Source organism: Grampus griseus, assembly GCF_964374135.1.
Source record: "Grampus griseus genome assembly, chromosome: 16".
In the NCBI taxonomy this organism is placed as follows: domain Eukaryota; kingdom Metazoa; phylum Chordata; class Mammalia; order Artiodactyla; family Delphinidae; genus Grampus; species Grampus griseus.
Window position 1 is genome coordinate 17,613,823 of NC_139010.1, and position 19,862 is coordinate 17,633,684.

The following is a 19,862-nucleotide window of genomic DNA, read 5'->3' on the forward strand; positions in this document are numbered from 1 at the left end:
TCAAACAAGCAAACACCTTGGGACCGTACTAAAGGTCGCTTTATGACACACATATCTAATCCTTCCCTTTTCCAGCTGACAAAGGGAACTCTCTGAGCGCGCATGCGGAATACCGGACTACAAGTCCCAGCATGCTCTGAAAGGCGCCGGGAACGCCTGACCGCCGCCGTAGGTGCGGGCCGCATGAATGGAGCTTCGGGCGTAAGGCAAAGCCTACCGCCGTCCGCGCGGCCGGTACCTGCTCCCGGAGCGTGAGTGCGGGGTGTGGGCCGTGCGCGTGCGCGCTCAAAGGGAGCGCGAGGCGGGCGCGTGGCCGTTGAGGTGGGCGGCTGTAGTGTCGCGCGCCCGACTGGCCGGTAGTTGCGGGGCCTCCTGCCTCGCCGGGGGCTGCGGGCAGCCGTGGCGGCCGCCGGGGACCGCAAGGGGCGGAGGAAAGCTGGGGGCGGAGGGGGCCGGCCTCGGCACGCAGAGGAACAGCAGGGCATGCCCCGAGACAACATGGCCTCCCTGATCCAACGGATCGCCCGCCAGGCGTGCCTCACCTTCCGGGGCAGCGGGGGCAGCCGCAGCTCTTCCGACCGCGGCGAGGCGCCAGGCCCCGAGGCGCCGATGTCGCAGGGCTTCCCGGAGAACCTGAGCAAGCTGAAGAGCCTGCTGACCCAGGTCCGCGCGGAGGACCTGAACATCTCCCCGCGCAAGGCCACGCTGCAGCCGCTGAGGCCCAACCTGCCGCCAGTCACCTATATGCACATCTGCGAGACAGACGGCTTCAGCCTCGGCGTGTTCCTGCTGAAGAGCGGCACCTCCATCCCGCTGCACGACCACCCGGGCATGCACGGCATCCTCAAGGTGCTCTACGGCACCGTGCGCATCAGCTGCATGGACAAGCTGGAGGTGGGCAGCGGGCAACGGCCGCGGGCCCCGCCACCAGAGCAGCAGTTTGAGCCGCCTCTGCAGCCGAGGGAGCGGGAAGCGCTAAGGCCGGGTGTGCTGCGCTCGCGCGCGGAGTACACGGCGGCCAGCGGCCCCTGCGTCCTCACGCCACACCGGGACAACCTGCACCAGATCGACGCTGTGGAGGGGCCCGCCGCCTTCCTAGACATCCTGGCCCCGCCCTACGACCCCGACGACGGCCGGGACTGTCACTATTACCGGGTGCTGGAGCCTGTCAGGGCCAGGGAGGCCTCCGGCTCGGCCTGTGACCTGCCCCGAGAGGTGTGGCTCCTGGAGACCCCGCAGGCCGATGACTTCTGGTGCGAGGGGGAGCCCTATCCAGGTCCCAAGGTCTTCCCTTGAAGCCGCCGGCGCCCGGGATTGGTGGGCCAAAGACATGCCCTACTCGTATCTGGGCTTGGCTGACCGCGACCCATCACAAGGGCTCTCTTCCTTCCCCCAGGCCTGGGCGTTGGATCTACTGGAATGGGCTGTAGCCGCTTCCTCGGGAGCCTTGCGAAGCGCGACGACTGGACTGCAGCCACCGGGCACCGTTTGGGGGGCGGAGCAGGCGGGGAAGCTAGGTTGTTTCCTGGCTCTGTCACTGCCACTGAGGTTTTGATTTGTGGGGAGGGGGCAGGGGTCTTATATGAAGCGCTTCCATCCTCAAGCCATAATGAAAATTTCCTTTCCTCTGTGCCCCGTCCTATACAAAATACACTAAGTGGTTTTCTCCGCCCCCCTTTTTGGGTAAATAGGATTTGTTTTCCACTTACGTCCTTATGCCCTTTTACTCCTCATTATTATAGTTCTAACTTACTGACTTTGCATGACCTAGTGGTTTGAATTGTTTTTAGTTCAAGGCATTGATAAAAACTAGGTTTAAAGAGATGAGCTATTATTTAAAGTGAGCTGTCCGGCCTAATGAAGTCGTTGTGAAAATTAAATCCATTTTTCCAGAGTTGGGGGATTACCCCCAAACGTAACTATGCATGTAGAGGGCAAGATTTATTTTCTTTCCTCCCCTTGCCCAGTAACCACATCTGGGTTACTCTGGCAGCATCTAATAAGAAATACAAGCACCTGCATATCTCAGTGACAAATGGACACTTAGAGCTTCCCGATGAGTCTCCAGATCTCTGAGTTGAGCAGATTTCTTGTTGCAGATTCACCTTTAATGCAAAAACTATATTATCCTCAAGTGACTTTTTTTGTCTTAGCGTACTTTAAGAAGTAATAGGGTTATTCTGTATTTTCTAACCATAAGATTCAGAGGAGCTGAATCGGTATGCTTCCAAACAACGGAATGTAAAACACCCTTAGCCAGCTGTTGAATTCTGTGCCCATATTTACTTCCAGTATTTTCCTGCAAAAGTAGAGGAAAATGTTCATGACTGTTTCAAATTCTCTCAGGAGTTCTAACGTTCCAGGGGGCTTGATGATTCCAGCTGTGTTGTTGGTGTCAGTGTTCTCAGAACCTTGTCCCTCAAATAGGAGAGAGCCAGTGCTTGCTTCATCTAGGGTGAGTTTTCTGCAGGAAGAGAGAGAGGCACAGATGATCAAGGCTAGAAAATTGAGAATTAACTATACTGCTGGCCACTTTAGGGCACCAAAACTTGGGACAAAACACTTCCCATTCCCAACCGCTTGAAATGAACAGCTGTGTTGTGACTAGTTTTATTTTTGTCCTTTTAATTGGCTGAGCTTTACCTTGTTTACAAATGTATTGACACCATTTGCTTCAGGCCAAGGAACACTCCTGTTTCCCCCTTTTTACTATTTATAGGACTCTTTTTTTCACAAAACTTTTAATAAAAAAAACTGTAGAAATAAACACATTAAAATTTGTCCAGCTGTTGTCTAAGCCCTCTTGATTGACTTGCCCATGTGGCAGTTGAGTTCTAATATCTGTAATAAAGGGAGATTTGCTATTGGTGGGAAGTGATGACCCTGTAGGGAAGCAGTATGTGCCTTTGCCTCTTTTTGCACACTGTGTTACAGAGGCCCAGAGTGAAGGAATATTTGTTCCCAAATTTAAAAATAGAATGAAAAAGCAAATTCTTAATGACTTTTCTTAAAAAACAAATTACAAAAAAGATGCTACTAAACATGATATGCCACTATGTTGTAAAACCTGACACAAGCATAATGCATTTCTTCCAAGTTTGCTAAAATTGTTTTATGGTAGTGTCACATTCTGGTGTGGTTTAGTATACCTTAGGGGCAGTTTGAAGCAGTTCTTCAGGCCATTCAGTTTGAAATTAAATTCTGGATATGCAAATGATGATTTTCTTTAAAATTGTTCACAAAATGGGTTTTTTTCATAGCACAATGATGAATGTGTATGGTTATCACATACCTACCTGTTTTGAATTATATTGTAGCAAAAAGTTGATCAACTTACAATGATTGTTGATAATGATATATAGGTTATAATACAATCTGGAGTACATTAAACTAACCTACAAAAACTCATTCTGGCAACAGGACAGTAATAAAAGAGAAATTGTTTTTTCAAACTTCATTATGAAAAATTTTTAAGTTCTCAAGTACAAGCAAGTTAAATGAAGAAGACTAAGGTGCTTTTCAAAAGAGTAACTGAAATTATCACAGGCCAAAACAGCATTATATCTCTCTAGTTCAATAAGAACAGTGAAACTTTCGTTTCACTAATAATTCTGAGTAAATTAATGGTGAAAACAAAATTAACTTGTTTTAATGAGCCACTAAGGAAAGAATATTCTTAATACAGAGACAAAATGTGGTGCAGAAAAGCCTTGCACCTTTCTGCATAAACTGTTAGAGGTGACTTAATGTGCTGCTGTTGTGTTTCCATATATTCCTGCAATATGGGTAACAACTGTGGGAAAAAAGTTGTCTTCTACAAAGACTAATGAGCACAATGATACTAATCACTTAACTTTCTGTTGAATAACAAATGCAATAATTGCCTCTCATGGGTGAGAAGTTGTCTAATACTTCTAAAGCTTTTTAATTCTCTGGTTATATCAATTCAGAGTGTTGTATGTCTACCTACTACTTTATGAGAATTGATTTTTTTATTAAGCCTAATTTGCATGGATTGAGTTTAGACCAACTGCTGTTTATCAGTGAAAATGATGAACCTTTTTTCAAAGTAATGTGTGTTTGTCAACAGGAGTGGGTTACCTGATCTTTTAATGCTAACAGCCCTTAACTTCTCCGAAAACTCACAATTTATGTTCCTTCTTTTGCATTGTTCCCTTGTAGGTGCCTTAGTCTAGGCATCTCAGGAGGACTCTCATCACTCATTTATTCCAAATGACTTGGAGTCTTGTGCTCTAGCTCTACTGTTAAACGAAAAAGCAATATATCTTTAATTCAGGGCTCTGCCCATTGCTATTCAACTATAACCTGAGGGCAGTGCCACTCCTGTAACTCTCCTGTTCTGAATTCAGAACTTCACATCACAAACAGAAGCTGACCATTGATTATTCGCGTTCAATGAGTGGCAAAGAAGGAAATCATTTGTTAAGCCCCATATAGATACTGAATCTTCTGATCCAGCGATGTTTACATTTCTAGATTAAAATCAGTGTACTTGTGGAAAATAAAGTCATTTTTGAAATTGTTGAGAGGTAAATCTTATTTGATTATTGCAAAAGGGAAAAGGAAAATATTACTTGCTATGATGCCTACATTTGAATTGCTGTTAAACATTCACAGTCTGTATGGTAAGATTATGTTGTACTAAAAACTGGGGGCCTTCTGCAGATTCTAAAGTCCAAGTAATAATATAAACTTAAAATTAATAGTTTATTTCCCTGAGTGTGATGTTTGAAACAGCCTGATTGATAAAACATCTGAAATTATTTAACATGCAATCATAACTCTTTTGCTGCAACGAAAACACTCCTTTTATATTTAACCTGAGGAAAATAAGCTAGTGTAAGAAAACAAAAATACTTACGTTCACGGAGGAAAGAACCTTTGGACTTAAATATTTTCTTGTCTTTCTTTTTTCTGTAAAGTTTATTTAATTGTAGTTTGGATTGGCAGCATTTTAGGCACTTGTGATGATAGTGACCATTCTTTCCCACCACCACCACCCCTCAAAGTAGTATCGAACTGTTAAAGCATCACTACAGCCATTTCTAATATATGCCAAACAATTTGCCTTCATTAGCAGTTAGGATATTGAAATTAAATAGCCTGGTTTATGAATAATTGGAAACCTTATTTAGGTTTAACAGACCTATTTTTAATGTGTACTGAACCATCTCAACTGCATTATGATCTTTAAGGAATTACTCTCCAGAAGTTTATTTTTAATAATTCCCAGTAACAGCTGAAACATCAATAATATTATTTAATAAAGCATATTGAACAAAAGAAAGCAGACAGCTTTATATGCTTTATTTCTTGAGCAAAGTAAAAAATGAGACACCTGTGAACAGTACCCTGAATGTTTCAAGCAGATAAAATCTGATTAAAGATAGACCTAACCTATTGAAATCAAGGAGTAAAATCCACAAGGTTGGCTCTGAAAAAACACCAAGGTGTGTTCCTTATGGTATGTATGTTATGCCACTTCACCAAGCCCACATCAAGGCAAATCACCAATATGTATTTCATCTTATTGAAAAGAGATTTTTAGTCTGTTGCTTTGTTAACGATTGTTTACATTGTCTTAATTGAAGGTGCTCTGAAATTAAAATTTGGCAAGACAATTATAAATAACATAAAACTTAGGTGTATTATATTTTAATATAATGACATTTTGGTAGGAGAGTAGTATCATTAAAAACAATTACCAAAATGTGGCATTGTTTTATACATACTTCTTTAAGAAAATTGGCCAAGCAAGGATGATAGTAGGCTGACAAGCTAGGAAATATGAATCTAATGGAATGACACCAGTCACTAGAACAATCTGACACTGAAGTTTAGAAACTTCCATTTAGTAGTTATTAGAGGTATTGTGCATCTTTGAAATAAGGACAGGAAGGAAATAAGGGTTAGTTACCTTCACAAATTAGATTTCGAATTCTAGTGCTGGTAAGGGCAAAAAGTAGTTTCCAGGAGAAGCTGCCACTGCTGTTCTAAAATACAGGCCATCTGTTATCAACCACGCCTGAGAGAGTCTAACAGTGCCAAAGGACAAACAGATGACAGGGTTTTCAGATGATGTAGCTAAACACTGGGCACTCCAGTGTGTTACATTTGTGTAAGGATCCAGAGGCAGCAAGTTATGTTAAATGATATTTAGGTCCAATTTTAGAGTAAAGAAAGATAACTTCACAAATACAATCTGCATTGTATGATACATAGATAACTATTGGGGGGGGTGAATTTATATTTTAAAATCACTACAAAAGGCTTGCAGTAAAATGACCCCTATAGTGTATTGTTTTGCAAACCGTTATCCAGTGCCATGGAGGACCACTTTTGCCTATTTGATTCAGATTGTCTTTGAGGTTTTCTTAAGGCTGGTATACACTTATCTAAAAAGGTGAACGTTTTAATAGTCTCCAGACCCACCAAACCTATGGCAGTGTAATGATCCTTCTGAATAGGTGTAATTGGGGAGACAAGGCTGGAGAGAAATGAGTCCTGGGGTAATTCCTTTGGCAGCCTATTAATGCTGTCATCAGCAGTGTCTGAGTGCATTTTTGATCTGAAGAGGTGATAGCGCTTTTCAAAAAGTTTTCTGCGGTCATGAGAGTAATCCTGGAACCTGAAAGTCATTTCCAGCTTGACCACGCCACCACACTTTCCACAAAGCCACATCTCGTCTGAGTTCCTGGCCCTGGTCAGGGTTCTGAAAACAGCCGCAAATGTGTAGTCTCCGAGTGGGCACTTGTTTGTAAGTATTTATTTTCCGGAGCCCACTCAGGAGCAGAGAGAAGTTATAGGCTGTTATAGAGGACGGAACAATGAGTCAAAACAACGCCTCCCCACTTTTACACTAATGCATGGGGGAAATCCCCAGAACACTAGCGTTTGATTGTGAATGGAGATTGCTTTGGGGTGAGAGGGCTGGCGTCAGAAAGGCTAGCAAAGAAGACTTGGAGATCCTGGCTTGGTCAAAGTACTAAAACCCACTGAGTACTGTTGAAGTCCCACCCAATAAATCTTTCATAAGTAATTTCTGCAGCAAAAATATTGTTGAAAAGTATTTATTTACACCATAGTCATAAACCATTCCTTATCTGAACTTTAGTTAGTGGTTTTGTGTTAGAATAAATCATTTATATTTCCACAACTATTAAGAGCTAATAACCAAACAAGTCAGCTCCAGTAGCATTATTTACATTCCCATCTGCAATTTGACTACAAAGGTAACACTTTTAAGTCACAAAACAGAGCATACAAAAATAGACTTTCTAAAAAAAATTCCAAATATTAATAGGCAGAAATATACAGCCATACTAAACCCAGGGAATGATGGTTTTTTTTTCCATAGTAAGGCAATCCATTTACATGCAGACCCTGTAACATTGTCTACATCACACAAGGCACCAAGGACACTTCCAACACAATTGCATGCATCCTAGTTTCAGAGAATATATGTACATCCCCCTTTAAATAAGTTAACCTCTGACTCATTTTGAGATCATAAATGCTTTACTTTTTTTCCCAAAGGTTCAGAACTTGGAGAACAGTGCACATCAAAAATACACAAAATCTGAATGGATATACACTGAAAAAATAGTCTTTACATTTCTCAAGCCACTCAAAAAGGAGCAGATATTGCTATGTCCCTCCCATCACATTGCACTTCTGTTCTCGGAGTTTATAATACATATTGCTTAAAGGGTTGAGATGACTAGATAAGCTTTGATTCACTGTTCTAGGGCCACAGAATGCAGCTTTATAAAGGCCATGCTTCACCCACTGTACAGCATCCCCCAAATCAGTCCCAAGCCATAAAGTGCACATCAGTTTTGCTTCTGCCTTTTTTGCTATCCCCACCTGAAGGGATGAGCATCTCCCAACCTACTGTAGAAAAAGTCTCAGATCATTTCTGACATCCAGAGTCAAAAACCTGTAACCAGTCAAAGTAAGAGAGCGGAAAAAAACCTAGCCAAACAACCCTTTAAAGTAGGGTCATGCCTCAGCCCTCTAGGCCAGGGACCCCCACCCAACCCCCTTCTGAGCCTCCCCATTACCTTGGGGTGACAGTCAACTCACCTAAGAGAGACTAAGGTGGGCTAACTTTTAGGAAGGACCTGCTTCTAAGTGGAAAGGGGAGGGGGCAGTGCTAGGCTCCTAAGGCCCTTTGCCCAAGGAAATGAGGGAAGGGCAGGAATGGGTGGTAGTGTTTGTCGTGCAGCTCCAGTGGATGAAGGGCCTCAAGGAGCTGGTGTGTCAACCTGAGTCTCATCTCAAGGTGTCCGGGTCCGAGATGAGCAAGGGCCGAGGGACCCTCCACCAATAGTGCTGCTGTTGCTGCCGCACAGGGTGCCCCCAGCCTGCGCGCCCCCAGTGCAGGAGGTGGTAGAGGCGGCCGGCACCGACGAGGAGGGGCCACCGCTCTTGCGTTCCTTCTGCCTCAGGTGGATCTTGGTGTGGCGCTTCCTCTCATCACTCCGGGCAAACTTGCGGCCACAGTAATCACAGGCAAAGGGCTTCTCGCCAGTGTGGGTGCGGATGTGGGTAGTGAGGTGATCACTGCGGCTGAAGTTGCGCATGCAGATCCGACACTGGAAGGGCTTGTGCCCCGTGTGGATTCGGATGTGCCGTGTTAGCTCGTCGGAGCGGGAGAAGCGCCGGTCACAGCCTTCTGCTGGGCACGGGTAGGGCCTCTCATGCACTGGGGTCTTGCTAGGCCTGTTGGGGTACTTTCGAGGCCTCAAAATAGGCCGCAGCGGCAGATGGTGTGGGTTATAGGCGGCAGCAGCAGCAGCTGCGGAGCCGCTGCCAGGTAGCCGGGGTCCCTCGCTGCCTCCACTGGCCCCTGGCCCTGTGGCCCCAGCACTGGGCCCTCCCAGGGTAAAGTTGCGGATGGTGGAAAGTGGAGTGAGTGGAGGGGGGACTCGCAGGGAGTCCAGGGGGCAGGGAAAGGGCTTGCGGTCTGGGCCAGCTGCACCATGTAGGTCTCTCTGGCACTGTGATGGGAAAAATCCAGGATAGTCTGGGATCATGGGGAAGAAACCTGGGTCCGTGGCTGGCTTGGGGGACGGGTAGGAAGGAGGTGGTGGGTAGGCCAGAGAGGAGGAGGTGGAGGTTGTGGCTGCCGACAGGAACGCCGAGGGGTCCTGGTAGAGGTCTCCTGCACAGCCAGAATAAGGAGGAGGCGGCGGTGGAGAGTAGAGGTGGTCCAGGTCAGGCTGGGTCTGGGACATGGCGCACACACCCAAGGGTCCAGTGGCCAGTGGGTTGGGGGAGGCAGAGGTGACGCTGGATGAGGCTGTGGTGGAAGCTGGGGAGGTGACCCCTTGCAGGATGCCTGCACTCACAATGTTGATGATGCCTTCTGGGTAGCAGCTAGCACCGGGGTACTGGGGGTCGATGGAGAACTTGCCCATGTAAGTGAAGGTCTGGTTTCGGGGTGCAGAGACAGGAGCAAAGCTGCTGGGATATGGGAGATCCAAGGACCTCTTCTCTCCAGTCATGTCAATGTTGATCATGCCATCTGGGGAGGGGAAAGGAAGAATGGAGGTGGAGTAATGAGAATGCAGCCAAGAATCCCTTCTCACCCCCGTCTCACATGAGTCCAACCCCAAGGCCCAGGATCTTACACTGTAGAGCTGAGGCGGAGTTCAACAGGTGAGGAAATTGTGGCTCAAAGACAGAAGAGGCTAGCCCAATATCCTACTGTGGCAGCCAGTGACAGTCTAGGACGCAAACTACCTCCAGGAAAGCAGATGAGCTACTCCCAACCCCCATATACAGCCATCTGTGGCTCTAGTCCCCAATAAAAATACCCAAAAATAGCAACAAGAGTATTAAAAATTCCCCATCTGCCTGGAACTTCTCTCCCTCTCCTTTGCCTGGGGGGGTCCCACGGCTGGGGCAGACACCACCCAGAAGACTGATCCCAGCCACTGCCGCGAAGGTGTCAGCCTGAGAGGTGAGCCAAAGAAGGGGGTCAATGATTTCCCAGCTGCTCCCCATCCCAGGTGCCTTCCTTTCCTCCCTCTCCCACTGCTGGAGGGAATCGGGCTCTGCGATGGAAGGAGTCTATAGGTTCCTTTCCCCTCCCAACCTTTTCAGCCTTGCCCGACACCCGCGCGTCCTCGCCCCAGCCCAAAGACAGTGGCAGGGCTTCGGGGGAGGCGCGGGGGTTGCGGGAGACCACTTTCCACCGCATCGCCAAGGAGACTCGCGGCACCGGTGCCCGATGGGCTTCCCTCGGCAGCCAGGGGGCCGCTTCCCGCCGTTGCCCGCCCTCCACCTCCTCCTCCCCGAGTGGTCAACCCCCTCAATTTCGCGGGCGGCGCGCAGGTGGGGGCGCTCCTGCAGGCCGCAGGGGGAGCGCGCTCCGAGATTTTCCCCGGGTCTCCTTTGCCGAGGAGGGAGCGGCGGACGCTTTCCTCTGGGGCTTCTCCGCCGCTCGGCTCTCCAGACGCGCAGCTTTCCTCCAGAGCCCCGAACTTTCCCGTCACTTTGCCCCTACCCCGGGAGAGGGGAGACTGGGGTGCGGCCAGCGGAAAGGCCCGCACAAGCCCAGAAGCCTGATGGGGCACCTCTCCTACTCTCACCCCTCGCCCGCCGGGGGCTGGGCGCGCCGCGGCGCACGCACGCTCGCTCGCTGGCAACCTGGTGCATCTGCCCGCGCGTCCAGCTCCAACGCCCGGATCCCCGCTCACGCGGGCTCCTCCTGCACCCCCTTCCATTCTTCAAAGCCAGTTCAGTCAACGCCGTCCACCTCGCGCCCCGACCCTCTCCTCCAAGTCCTGCACATGCACCGAACCCCCCCCCCCCACCATCTCCGAGCTGCGTGGGTCCCGGTCCGCGAAGGGGGCAAGCGGCTTACCTCCGGCCACTCCGTTCATCTGGTCAAAGGGGCCTCCCAGTTCGGCATTGGGGAAGATGGTCACCGACGTCGCGGCGAGGTCCTCCACCGGGTAGATGTTGTCAGACAGCTGGTGCACAAAACCACTGAGAGTTACTGGGATTTTGTCTACGGCCTTGGCGGTCATCATTTGCTCCTCGCACAACCTGGAGACCCAACTCCCTCGCTACCTGGAGTGTCAGAGAAGCCGTTTTGGAGAGGGATTGGACTGAGCCTAGGCAGGTATCTCCTTTTGCCCTCCACACTTAAAGGCAACTACCCACCTCAAAAAAAAAATCTAACAAATAAAACTAGCAAACAAGTTGCTTTTTTTTTTTAAGAAGAAAAATGGCTATTTGCCACTGACTCTCTCCTGTGTTCCGGCTGGGAAGCCAGGAGTTGCTGGTGTAGTGTTATTATAACAGTCAGTGTGTCCCCTCGCCGAGCTATTAATCAATTGCTGCTCTCCGGGTTAGACGGAAAGTGTTGCTCTAAGTATTTATGGGCAGGTCCTCAATGCCCGTGACGTCACTGCCCATATATGGACTGAGGAACAGGGCTGGGCCAGGCGGCTTTTGCCGTCACATGGCCGATTTGCATAGGGGCTCGGCTGCGCGGGCTCCTCCGGGCTCGCGACTCCCGGCTGGCAGCCCGCGAGGATCCATGGGGGTCTGGGGCGCGGGGCCCGAGCCGCAGGCCGGATCCAGAGCGCAGGGCCGGACGCGGATAGGGCGCGCCACGGGTCCGGCTTAGACCACTGTGGGAGAGCGATCGGTCCGGGCTGCGGCGCGGCCTCCCGGGCGGGGAGGAATTCCGGTTCTCCGGGACTTTCCAAAAAAGGCGAAGATCCGGTGCCGGCAGCTCCGCCTCCCCAGCCCTTGTTTGGGAGCCATTCCGGAAAATTAAACTTCGGAAAGAAACCGAGCGGAGCCGAGACACTACAGTCAAACCCCTACTCACTTTCTTGGCAGCTCAAAACCGCAAGCAAAAGGAGGCAGAGAAGAAAAAAAAAAAAGCTGCATGCATTCACGGAAGCTGACTGCTTTTTTCTGAATTACTTGGTGGAAAGAAGTAGCTGGTGATAAGAGTGAATGCGGTATTGCTTTTTTGGAAAGTCTGTTCTATTTATACAGGAGCGAAAACGGAACAGGTTTGGGGTTGTTTGTTTGTTTAAGTATTTTGGGCACCTTGGGGCGGGGGGGAGCTCCCTAGGAGGAGCAGATAACTGCGGGGAGCTTCGAGAGAAATCCTCAGCCGGAGACACCCCCCCCTTCCTCTGCCCGCGCGCTCCCCGCCCCCCTTCAGCTGCTGCACGGAGCGGGCGCCCTTCCCGGCGCGTCTGGGCGGTCGGCAGTGTGGGGGCGTCCAGATGGAGGCTTGGACACTCACCCTGCCCCGCCACACACGCGCACACACTCTTACACTCACACACGCTCCACTTCCGCTGCACACACTCCTGCCCCCGCCACCTTCTTCACACACCCACTCGCACACCTTACGCTACACACCTCCCTGTTGACAGCGAGCTCGTGCGCTCGCCTCGCCAACAGAATGCCTGGTCGGCAGAGTGGGCGCCTGGGTTTGCTGAACAGGCTGCTCTGCGAAGACACCCATCCTCACCTTCACTGCCTGTACCTGCCGCCACCGCAGTCATCCACCCCCGAAAGCCTACCCTCCGGAGGTGCGCTCTGCCCGCACCCGAGCGCTACTCCAGAACACACACATGAGGAGGAATATTCTTCCTATCCCTGGCCAAGAGCCACCTCGGGGAGCCGAGCGAGGTCCAGAGTGATAGCAAACGGTGACGCTAACGCCAGTTTCGAGTAGCCATCACCGTACGCGCTTTTCCCTTTGCGTGTAAAAAAAAAAAAAAAAAACTGGCCCCGATGGGAACCTTTCTGCTTAGTTCCCAAAGCAATTTTTAAAAACTTTTCAGAGGTCCAGATAGCGGTGGGTTCTGACTGGCTGCACAGACCGCTTCTATCTCCCGGCGCGCCCTGGCCCACCCCACCCCCACCCCCCCGGAGCGCTCCTGGCCTGGCCGGGGCTCCGTAGGAGGTTGGTCTCAATTGCTCAAACCTGGCGAGTGGACGCCTGCCAGACCCTTTCCCGCCCCCAAAGCAGCCAAGGCCTGGCGTAGGGCGCGGGACAGCCTCTAGGGCCCAGCCCTGCCCTTTCCCGCGGCGGGCCAGGACGGCCCCATCCTCGTGGGGGCCCGGGCGGCCGAGAGCCACGGCGCCACGCCGTGGAAGAAGCGCGGCGCTGCAGGCGGCTTCCCGGCCGCTCACCTGCCACGGCCCCAGCCGCTGCGAGTCCGCTCCCGCCCGGCCCCGCGCGCGGCAGTCAGGACCCCGGGGCAGCGGTGAGCTGCCTCTGCTTCTCCTCCGGCGCTCCGGTTCTCCCCCTGCCCGCCGCGAAATTGGTTCTCCCGCGGACGGCCATCTTCCTGACTTCAAACGCCCAGAGAAAATTTGGGAAAGTTTCTCGCTTGCGCTGCGCACTCTTTTCCAATTGGAGATAAAAATTAAAGGGGAAAGGAAGGAAATCGCAGCAAAATTAGCACCCTTGTAGGTACCCCACCCTCGGCAAAAACGTGGAAAGTCCCGTTTCTGAAAAAAGAAAAGAAAGCTGCACTCTTACCACGTGCGCCGGCCCGCTCCGCCTGCGCTCCGGCCCGTCCTGCGGCCCCCGCGCTGACCACCGGCAAGACGACGCCTCGGAGGGGAGCCCGACTCGCATCTCCAGCCCTGAGTCTGAAAGAAGGGGGGGGGGACCGAATTATGCAAATATGGGTCGTGGCAGCGGGGCTCGGGTTACGGCCCCCGGCGGCCTCCGAGGTAAGACACCCACCGGTGGCAAGCGCAGGCGGCGCGACTGGTTGCGCTTCGCTCCTCTCCACGCACGTGGGCGGGCGGGTGAGTCGCCCGGGCCGCCGGGCGGTGGGCGCCGCTGCCAACCCCGCCGGCGGCCACAGCGCGCTTCCCGGAGGGGGAGCTCCTGGACGCCCGAGTACGGGGCGAGCTGGGCGCAGAGGGCAGGGCGCAGGCTGGGGGCGGCCCGGGAGAGGGTGAGCCGCGCGCTCTTCGCCTTCTGCTCTTCCCGAAGGAGGAGGCTGAGTGGGGGTCAGATTGGGACCCCAACGAGGAGAGGCGGGATTACCTGGCCGGTCAGAGAAGCACGTTAGAGTAAATGGGAGTGACTGACCCTGGAATAATTCGCAGTTTTCCAACAACTCACACCTACTTAAGAGCTGCGCTACGTCAAGCCAGCCGTGAGCCGGGGGTGGGTTGGGGGCAGGGGCAAGCAACAGTTGCAGGGAGGCTATGCAGGCTACCGGGAAGGTGCCTGGGGCCAGTCCTGGGAGGGCTTCCCTGAATCTCCGCTGGAAACGGGTCAGTAGATTCCCTCTCTCTCCCTCTTAAGAGTGATAATGGAACAAAGTCTAGGCATACTCATTTCAAGCCAGCCATCCGGAGGATGGGTAATAAGTTCAGAAAGCTGAAGTAACTTGCCTAAGTCACGCAGCTGATAAGGGGTGGTGTCCAAAATTGGAACCGGGTCTTCTGACTCCAGGTACAATGCGCTGGATGCTACATCATTCATATGGGAAAACCCAGTTCCGGAAACTGAATGGCTCTTTGAGGACTGGGAGCGTGGCTTAGCCACTAGGAAAGAAACAGGTCACCTTAGACAACCTCATTTCTTTTCTCTGGCATTTCGGAAAGGAGGAAAGCTGAGATCAGGGGTTTCAAAAGGAAGGAACAAGGGACTGTCATGGACATACCCCCCTCCCCAAATGAGGAAGAATTTGAGTTCTTGGCCTTTCGCAGCCTGTGCTATGGATGGAGTGACCAGGTTCGCACAAAACCACCATACGAATAGTCTCTGTAATAAAATAAGCCAATCCCACGGTATCCTTCCTGGAGTGAAGAAGTGAGGAAAAAAAAAGAGGTAGAGACAAATAAAAAATCACAAAGGTGTTTACAGAGGAAGATGCTGTGCTGGGGAGGGGAGGAAGGGGGGAAGGGGGAAGGTGGCAGCTGAATACAGAGATGTACCATGGTCTCTACTTTTAGGCACTTGAGCTTATTCTGATCAAAAGCTGAACAAATAAATGCTTTTCTTTAAAATAGATTGGTCAAAATGCTCAAGTAAATGGAGTGCTCCAAGATGTATTAGGGTTATTAAAAGAGTAACAAATCGATGCCAGATGCTGATCTGCTTTGTCCTGATTCCAGACCCAGAAAGTAAAAGAGGAAGGAAGCAGAGGTGCCCCTAAGTGGGCTTGCCCTGTGGTGGGGGTGAGGAGGAGGGAAGGCAGCCTGCGGCTCCTGGCTGGCTCTCAGGGTCCACTCTCTGAGTGCTTTTCAGCTTTTTTTCCACAGTGTGGACTTGAGAATCACAATCAGCCATGAGGCATGTCACAAATAATTTGGTAACATTTGCGTTTTGATTTATTAAGAAACATTTTTGAACATCATTATAGACTATTGCTATTAACATGTCATTTTCACTCACTTCCATTCTAATACTGCCACTGGAGTGAGAAAGAAGGGTCAGAATTGCTCTTAACCGTGGACACACACAAGGGTGTGGATCCTGAACTCAAATGGCATAGGACATGTGAACCTCAGTGATAAACAGGCTAATTTCCAACTCTGCCACATGGCGAAGCCTTCCTTAAAGGTGCCCCGTGTGCTGAGGAAACTGATAAATGCCTCCCTACATTCAGCATCTCACTACAAATCTGGTAATCCCAGAGGCTATAAACCAAACCGAGATTATGCCAGTCAAAGTTGTTGGGAAGCCTGAGAGAATGATTACTTCACACCAGTGCAACCAAAGTCTTGTTTTGTCGGCACAAATAATCTGGACGGGAGAAGTAAGACCCCTGTGATCTTATTTTGTAGCGGCGGCAGCACTGGCCTAAACAGAAGGTGCTCAGGTTCCCTTTAGGGTGAACTATTGTAGGTCAACAGATATTTCTTGAGCATCTACTATGTGTCAAGACTGTGCCAAACCCTGGGCTACAGTGGTGCCTAAAACCAGGCCTGGTTCCCACCCTCCACGGAGCTTGCAGTCAATCACACAAATATACAGTTGTAAAGAATGACAATGTTTGACCCCAATGAAGAAAAAGAACAAAGGATCCAACTGAATCGAGGAGGTTGAGGAAGGCTTCTCTAATCTAAGCAGAGATCTGAAGAATGTGCAAGGATTAGGGGAAGGTCAGTGGATAGAGCATTCCAGGGAGAAAAAGCCCATGCGGAAAGGCCCCGAGGTGGGGGGAAGCAAAGTACATTTGTGGAATAAAGAAAGTTCAGTGTGGGTGGAAACCTCCAGTCAGACTTCCGTGCCTAGTGTACTGGAGCTGAGGGTAGCCAATACAGTCAGGCTCCTTGAAAGCCCCTTCCCTTTTCCCACCCCTAAGAGATTTTAACCTCTACGACTCTCCTTTTTCTCTGCCATTATCTTTTCTGGATAATGACAATGGCATTATAAGTTTTACATTTGAGATTTTTTTTTTTTAACCACTCAGCTTCTGCAACATGCCAACAAGATTTCAGCAAGAAAAGAACATATACAGAAATGCTTATTGGCATCAGCATTCTGCTTCAGTGACAGTCTTAATGAAATAACATTCCTTAGTTGTCTATTTCTCAATACGGAAATGACAGACAATGCGAATTTTGTCCCATTTAAAATGAATAGAGGGGAGAAGTGCAGTCTTTCTAGTAGAAACACATCATGTCAAATCTACAGATCACTTTAGCATTGCTGGCAAATAATAAAAGGTAAATTAATGCATTACTTATCACCATTAAGACAAGGTGCATATCAACTTAAGGTCCAGGTTAATAAGTGGTAGTCTGTCAGTCCAGTCATTAAGGCTCAAAGCAAAATCTCCATTCCAAATCACACCTTTTTATGCCCTTAAATTTAAAATCTTTCAGCTTATATATTTAATTGTACAAAAAATGAAGTTCACTACAACTAGGGTATTCCTGGATTTTTTAAAAGCACATATCACTAGCCTGCTTACATTACCAGATTACAGGAAGCAATTTTTCTTTTTCCAAATAATGCCAGACATCCTATAGAAGCTTTGTTTTTATATTGAGAAAAGGACGGAGCAAATCGGTGCACCTAGTTGTCAGAGCAGTTCTTTTTCAGCATTTAAACCAAAAAAGAAAAAAAAAACCCAAACATTTCATTTTTCAACTGAATAATCTTGATAAGAATGGTCACTATTTCTTGTGGTTATTAAATGAGCTCTGGAGGCCCATCTGGTCTGGGTTCAGATCCTAGGTCCTGCGTTCAAATCCTAGATCCTGGGTTCAAATCCCAACTGACAGTACCTGGCTGTGTGTTCTTAACTAAGTCATATAACTTTTCTGTGCCTCAGTTTCCTCAACTATAAAGTGGACAAAATGATTATACGTATCTCATGGGTGTACTGAGGATTAAATACAGTGATATACATAAAGCACAGAGCATACTGTTTAGTACATACTACGTATTCACTGATCGTTAGCTATTAAATTATTACTATTATGGAACACCCACTTGGCAAACAGACACTGAACTCTGTTCTTCTCAGTTTACTGTCTTATTCCTCACACCCACCTCGAAAAATAAGGCCGTTTATTCCTATTTTACAGATGAGGGAACTAAGGCTCAAAGGAGATACCCAAGTTCGCACAGATAGGAAGTGGCAGAGCCAGAATATGAACTCAGTTCTCTCACTTGCCAGAGCCCACGTCTCTCAAGTACATCATGTGATGCAGAGCAGCCTATAGTAGACAAAGATAAAGCAGGTAAAGCATAAGAGTAGCTATACTTCAAATATTGACATATGAAGTATTCATAATATTTATGCTTGAATTCTGAGTTTCCTCTTCCAAGAATAATGATTCTAGGGTTACTGAGGAGGTCCAGGTTTAGGTTGTAAGGAGAAAAGCTAACCCAGAAATCAGCACTTATTTGCATGTAACTTATAATAAGCTGTACCCTTGTGGAAAACGTCATCTAAACTTGGAAAGCCAAGTTCCACGTTAATAATTATCGAATTGACATAACACCCTTTTTTTCCAGGGAGATCAAAATGACTAACGATAACACTATCACTTTTCCAAGGAGGTTTGGAAATGTGGAATCGAAATTTTAGATTTAGGAAGAGTGGGTTAGTGAGTGACCTGCAAAATCTGGAGATGGTGTTAGAAGGGAGACATTCTTAGCCTTGGTGTCACCCACGTAGAGGACTTGCCTTGTGCTGGTGTCTCACATATTCTCTATGCTGTTACTTTTTCAACTCCCTTATAAATCCCCTGAAGGCAGGGGCCTTGAAAGGTGTTCTCCCTGTCTGTACTCCAGTAAGCAGAGTTCTGCATAGAAACCCAAGATACACCTTCCCAGCAGTGAGAGGGGATGAAGCCTGGCCATCTGTGATTTTCATATGCTATCTTGCCAGAGAACTCCTAATTAACTAATTCTACCCAGTCCACAGCATGTTATGTCTAATGGTTTCTCCAGGAGATGTTGGATTTCAGAGCAAGGACATGGACCCCAGAAAACATCCTCTGGGGCTGTTAAGGGTTTGTCCTCAGATATTCCCTTTATTGGAGATTTAAATCATGAAGTTCTGAGCGCCGCCCTCTGATGTCAGCATAGGGAGTGCCACTGATGGGGTGGCGGCCAGCAGTGAAAACCACTTCACAGATGTCTACCCAGAGCCCTGTTCAAGCCCTCCCACCCTCCTTCCTGACTCTTCCCTTCCCTGTGTACAGCTCGTCACAGATGCAGGGCGATGCAAGGAGCTGGTGAATGGAAAGGACTCAGGGCAAGGAAGCCCACGACTCCCTTAGCAGTTCTGCCTGTGCCATTTGACTGATGGTATTCCCCTGGGTTGGTGGTTGATGCTGGGAGGAACCAGCTATGCTTGCTCCACTCACACCACTCAAGCCTTTGGTGGCAGCCTTTCCCCGTGTCTGATGATAACGTCTTAACTATGTGCCACAAAGATATAGAAACATCACATCCCCTCATGCCTCTCACTGTTGTGGCCTCTCCCGTTGCGGAGCACAGGCTCCGGACGCGCAGGCTCAGCGGCCATGGCTCACAGGCCCAGCCACTCTGCAGCATGTGGGATCTTCCCGGACCGGGACACGAACCCGTCTCCCCTGCATTGGCAGACGGACTCTCAACCACTGCGCCACCAGGGAAGCCTGCTCAGCCACATCTTAAACAGCTCAAGCTGCCTCCCATCTCAGAACCTGTGTGCTCACTCCTCCCTTTGTCTAGGACGATTCCTGCCCCAACCCTTTGATCATCCCATGTCTAGTCCTTCTGCTATAGAAGAAATGTTTGTGTCCCCCCACCCAAATTCCTATGTTGAAACCCAATGCCCAATGTGATGGTATTAGGAGGTAGGGGCTTTGGGTGGGGCTTAGGTCATGAAGGTAGAGTCCTCATGAATGGGATTAGCGCTCTTATAAAAGAAACCCCAGAGAGCTCCCTTGCCCCTTCCGCCATGTAAGGACACAGTGAAAAGACAGCCATCTGTGAACCAGAAAGTGGTCTCTCACCAGACAATCTGTTGGTGCCTTGATCGTGGACTTCCCAGCCTCTAGTACTGTGAGAAAAAAAATTTCCTGTTGTGTATCAACTACCCAGTTTACGGTATTTTGTTAAGGCAGCCCAAAAAGACATCTTCTTGTTTAGATCTCAGCATAAGCCTTCCCTTCCTGACCCTCTCCACTCTTCCCCAGTCACCCTGTCCATTACGTGCACTGTTCTTGGTGCTGAGCATACAAGAGGGTAAGGACCATAGCCTTCTTGACCATCACTGTGTGCCCAGAACCAAGAACAGTGCTAGCAGAGAGGAGTGTGAAGTAAGCACTTGCTGAATGAATGAGCGATGATCAGCCAGGTTTGGGATCCAGTGACTTAG

At 49.3% G+C, this 19,862-nt stretch overlaps 2 protein-coding genes across 2 annotated transcripts; one reads left to right on the forward strand and one right to left on the reverse strand.

Moving 5' to 3' along the window:
• The first annotated feature begins 310 nt into the window (after nucleotides 1-310).
• On the forward strand, nucleotides 311-3,355 carry ADO (2-aminoethanethiol dioxygenase). The gene has a single exon (XM_082674036.1). It carries the CDS (start codon nucleotides 484-486, stop codon nucleotides 1,294-1,296), a length of 813 nt encoding a protein of 270 aa, XP_082530162.1. The 5' UTR covers nucleotides 311-483; the 3' UTR covers nucleotides 1,297-3,355.
• Nucleotides 3,356-8,300: 4,945 nt separating this feature from the next.
• EGR2 (early growth response 2) lies at nucleotides 8,301-13,651 on the reverse strand (the record flags this gene model as incomplete). Its single annotated transcript, XM_082673422.1, has 3 exons — nucleotides 8,301-9,550; nucleotides 10,895-11,003; nucleotides 13,553-13,651. 3 exons carry the CDS (start codon nucleotides 13,649-13,651, stop codon nucleotides 8,301-8,303), a joined length of 1,458 nt encoding a protein of 485 aa, XP_082529548.1.
• Nucleotides 13,652-19,862: the final 6,211 nt, after the last annotated feature.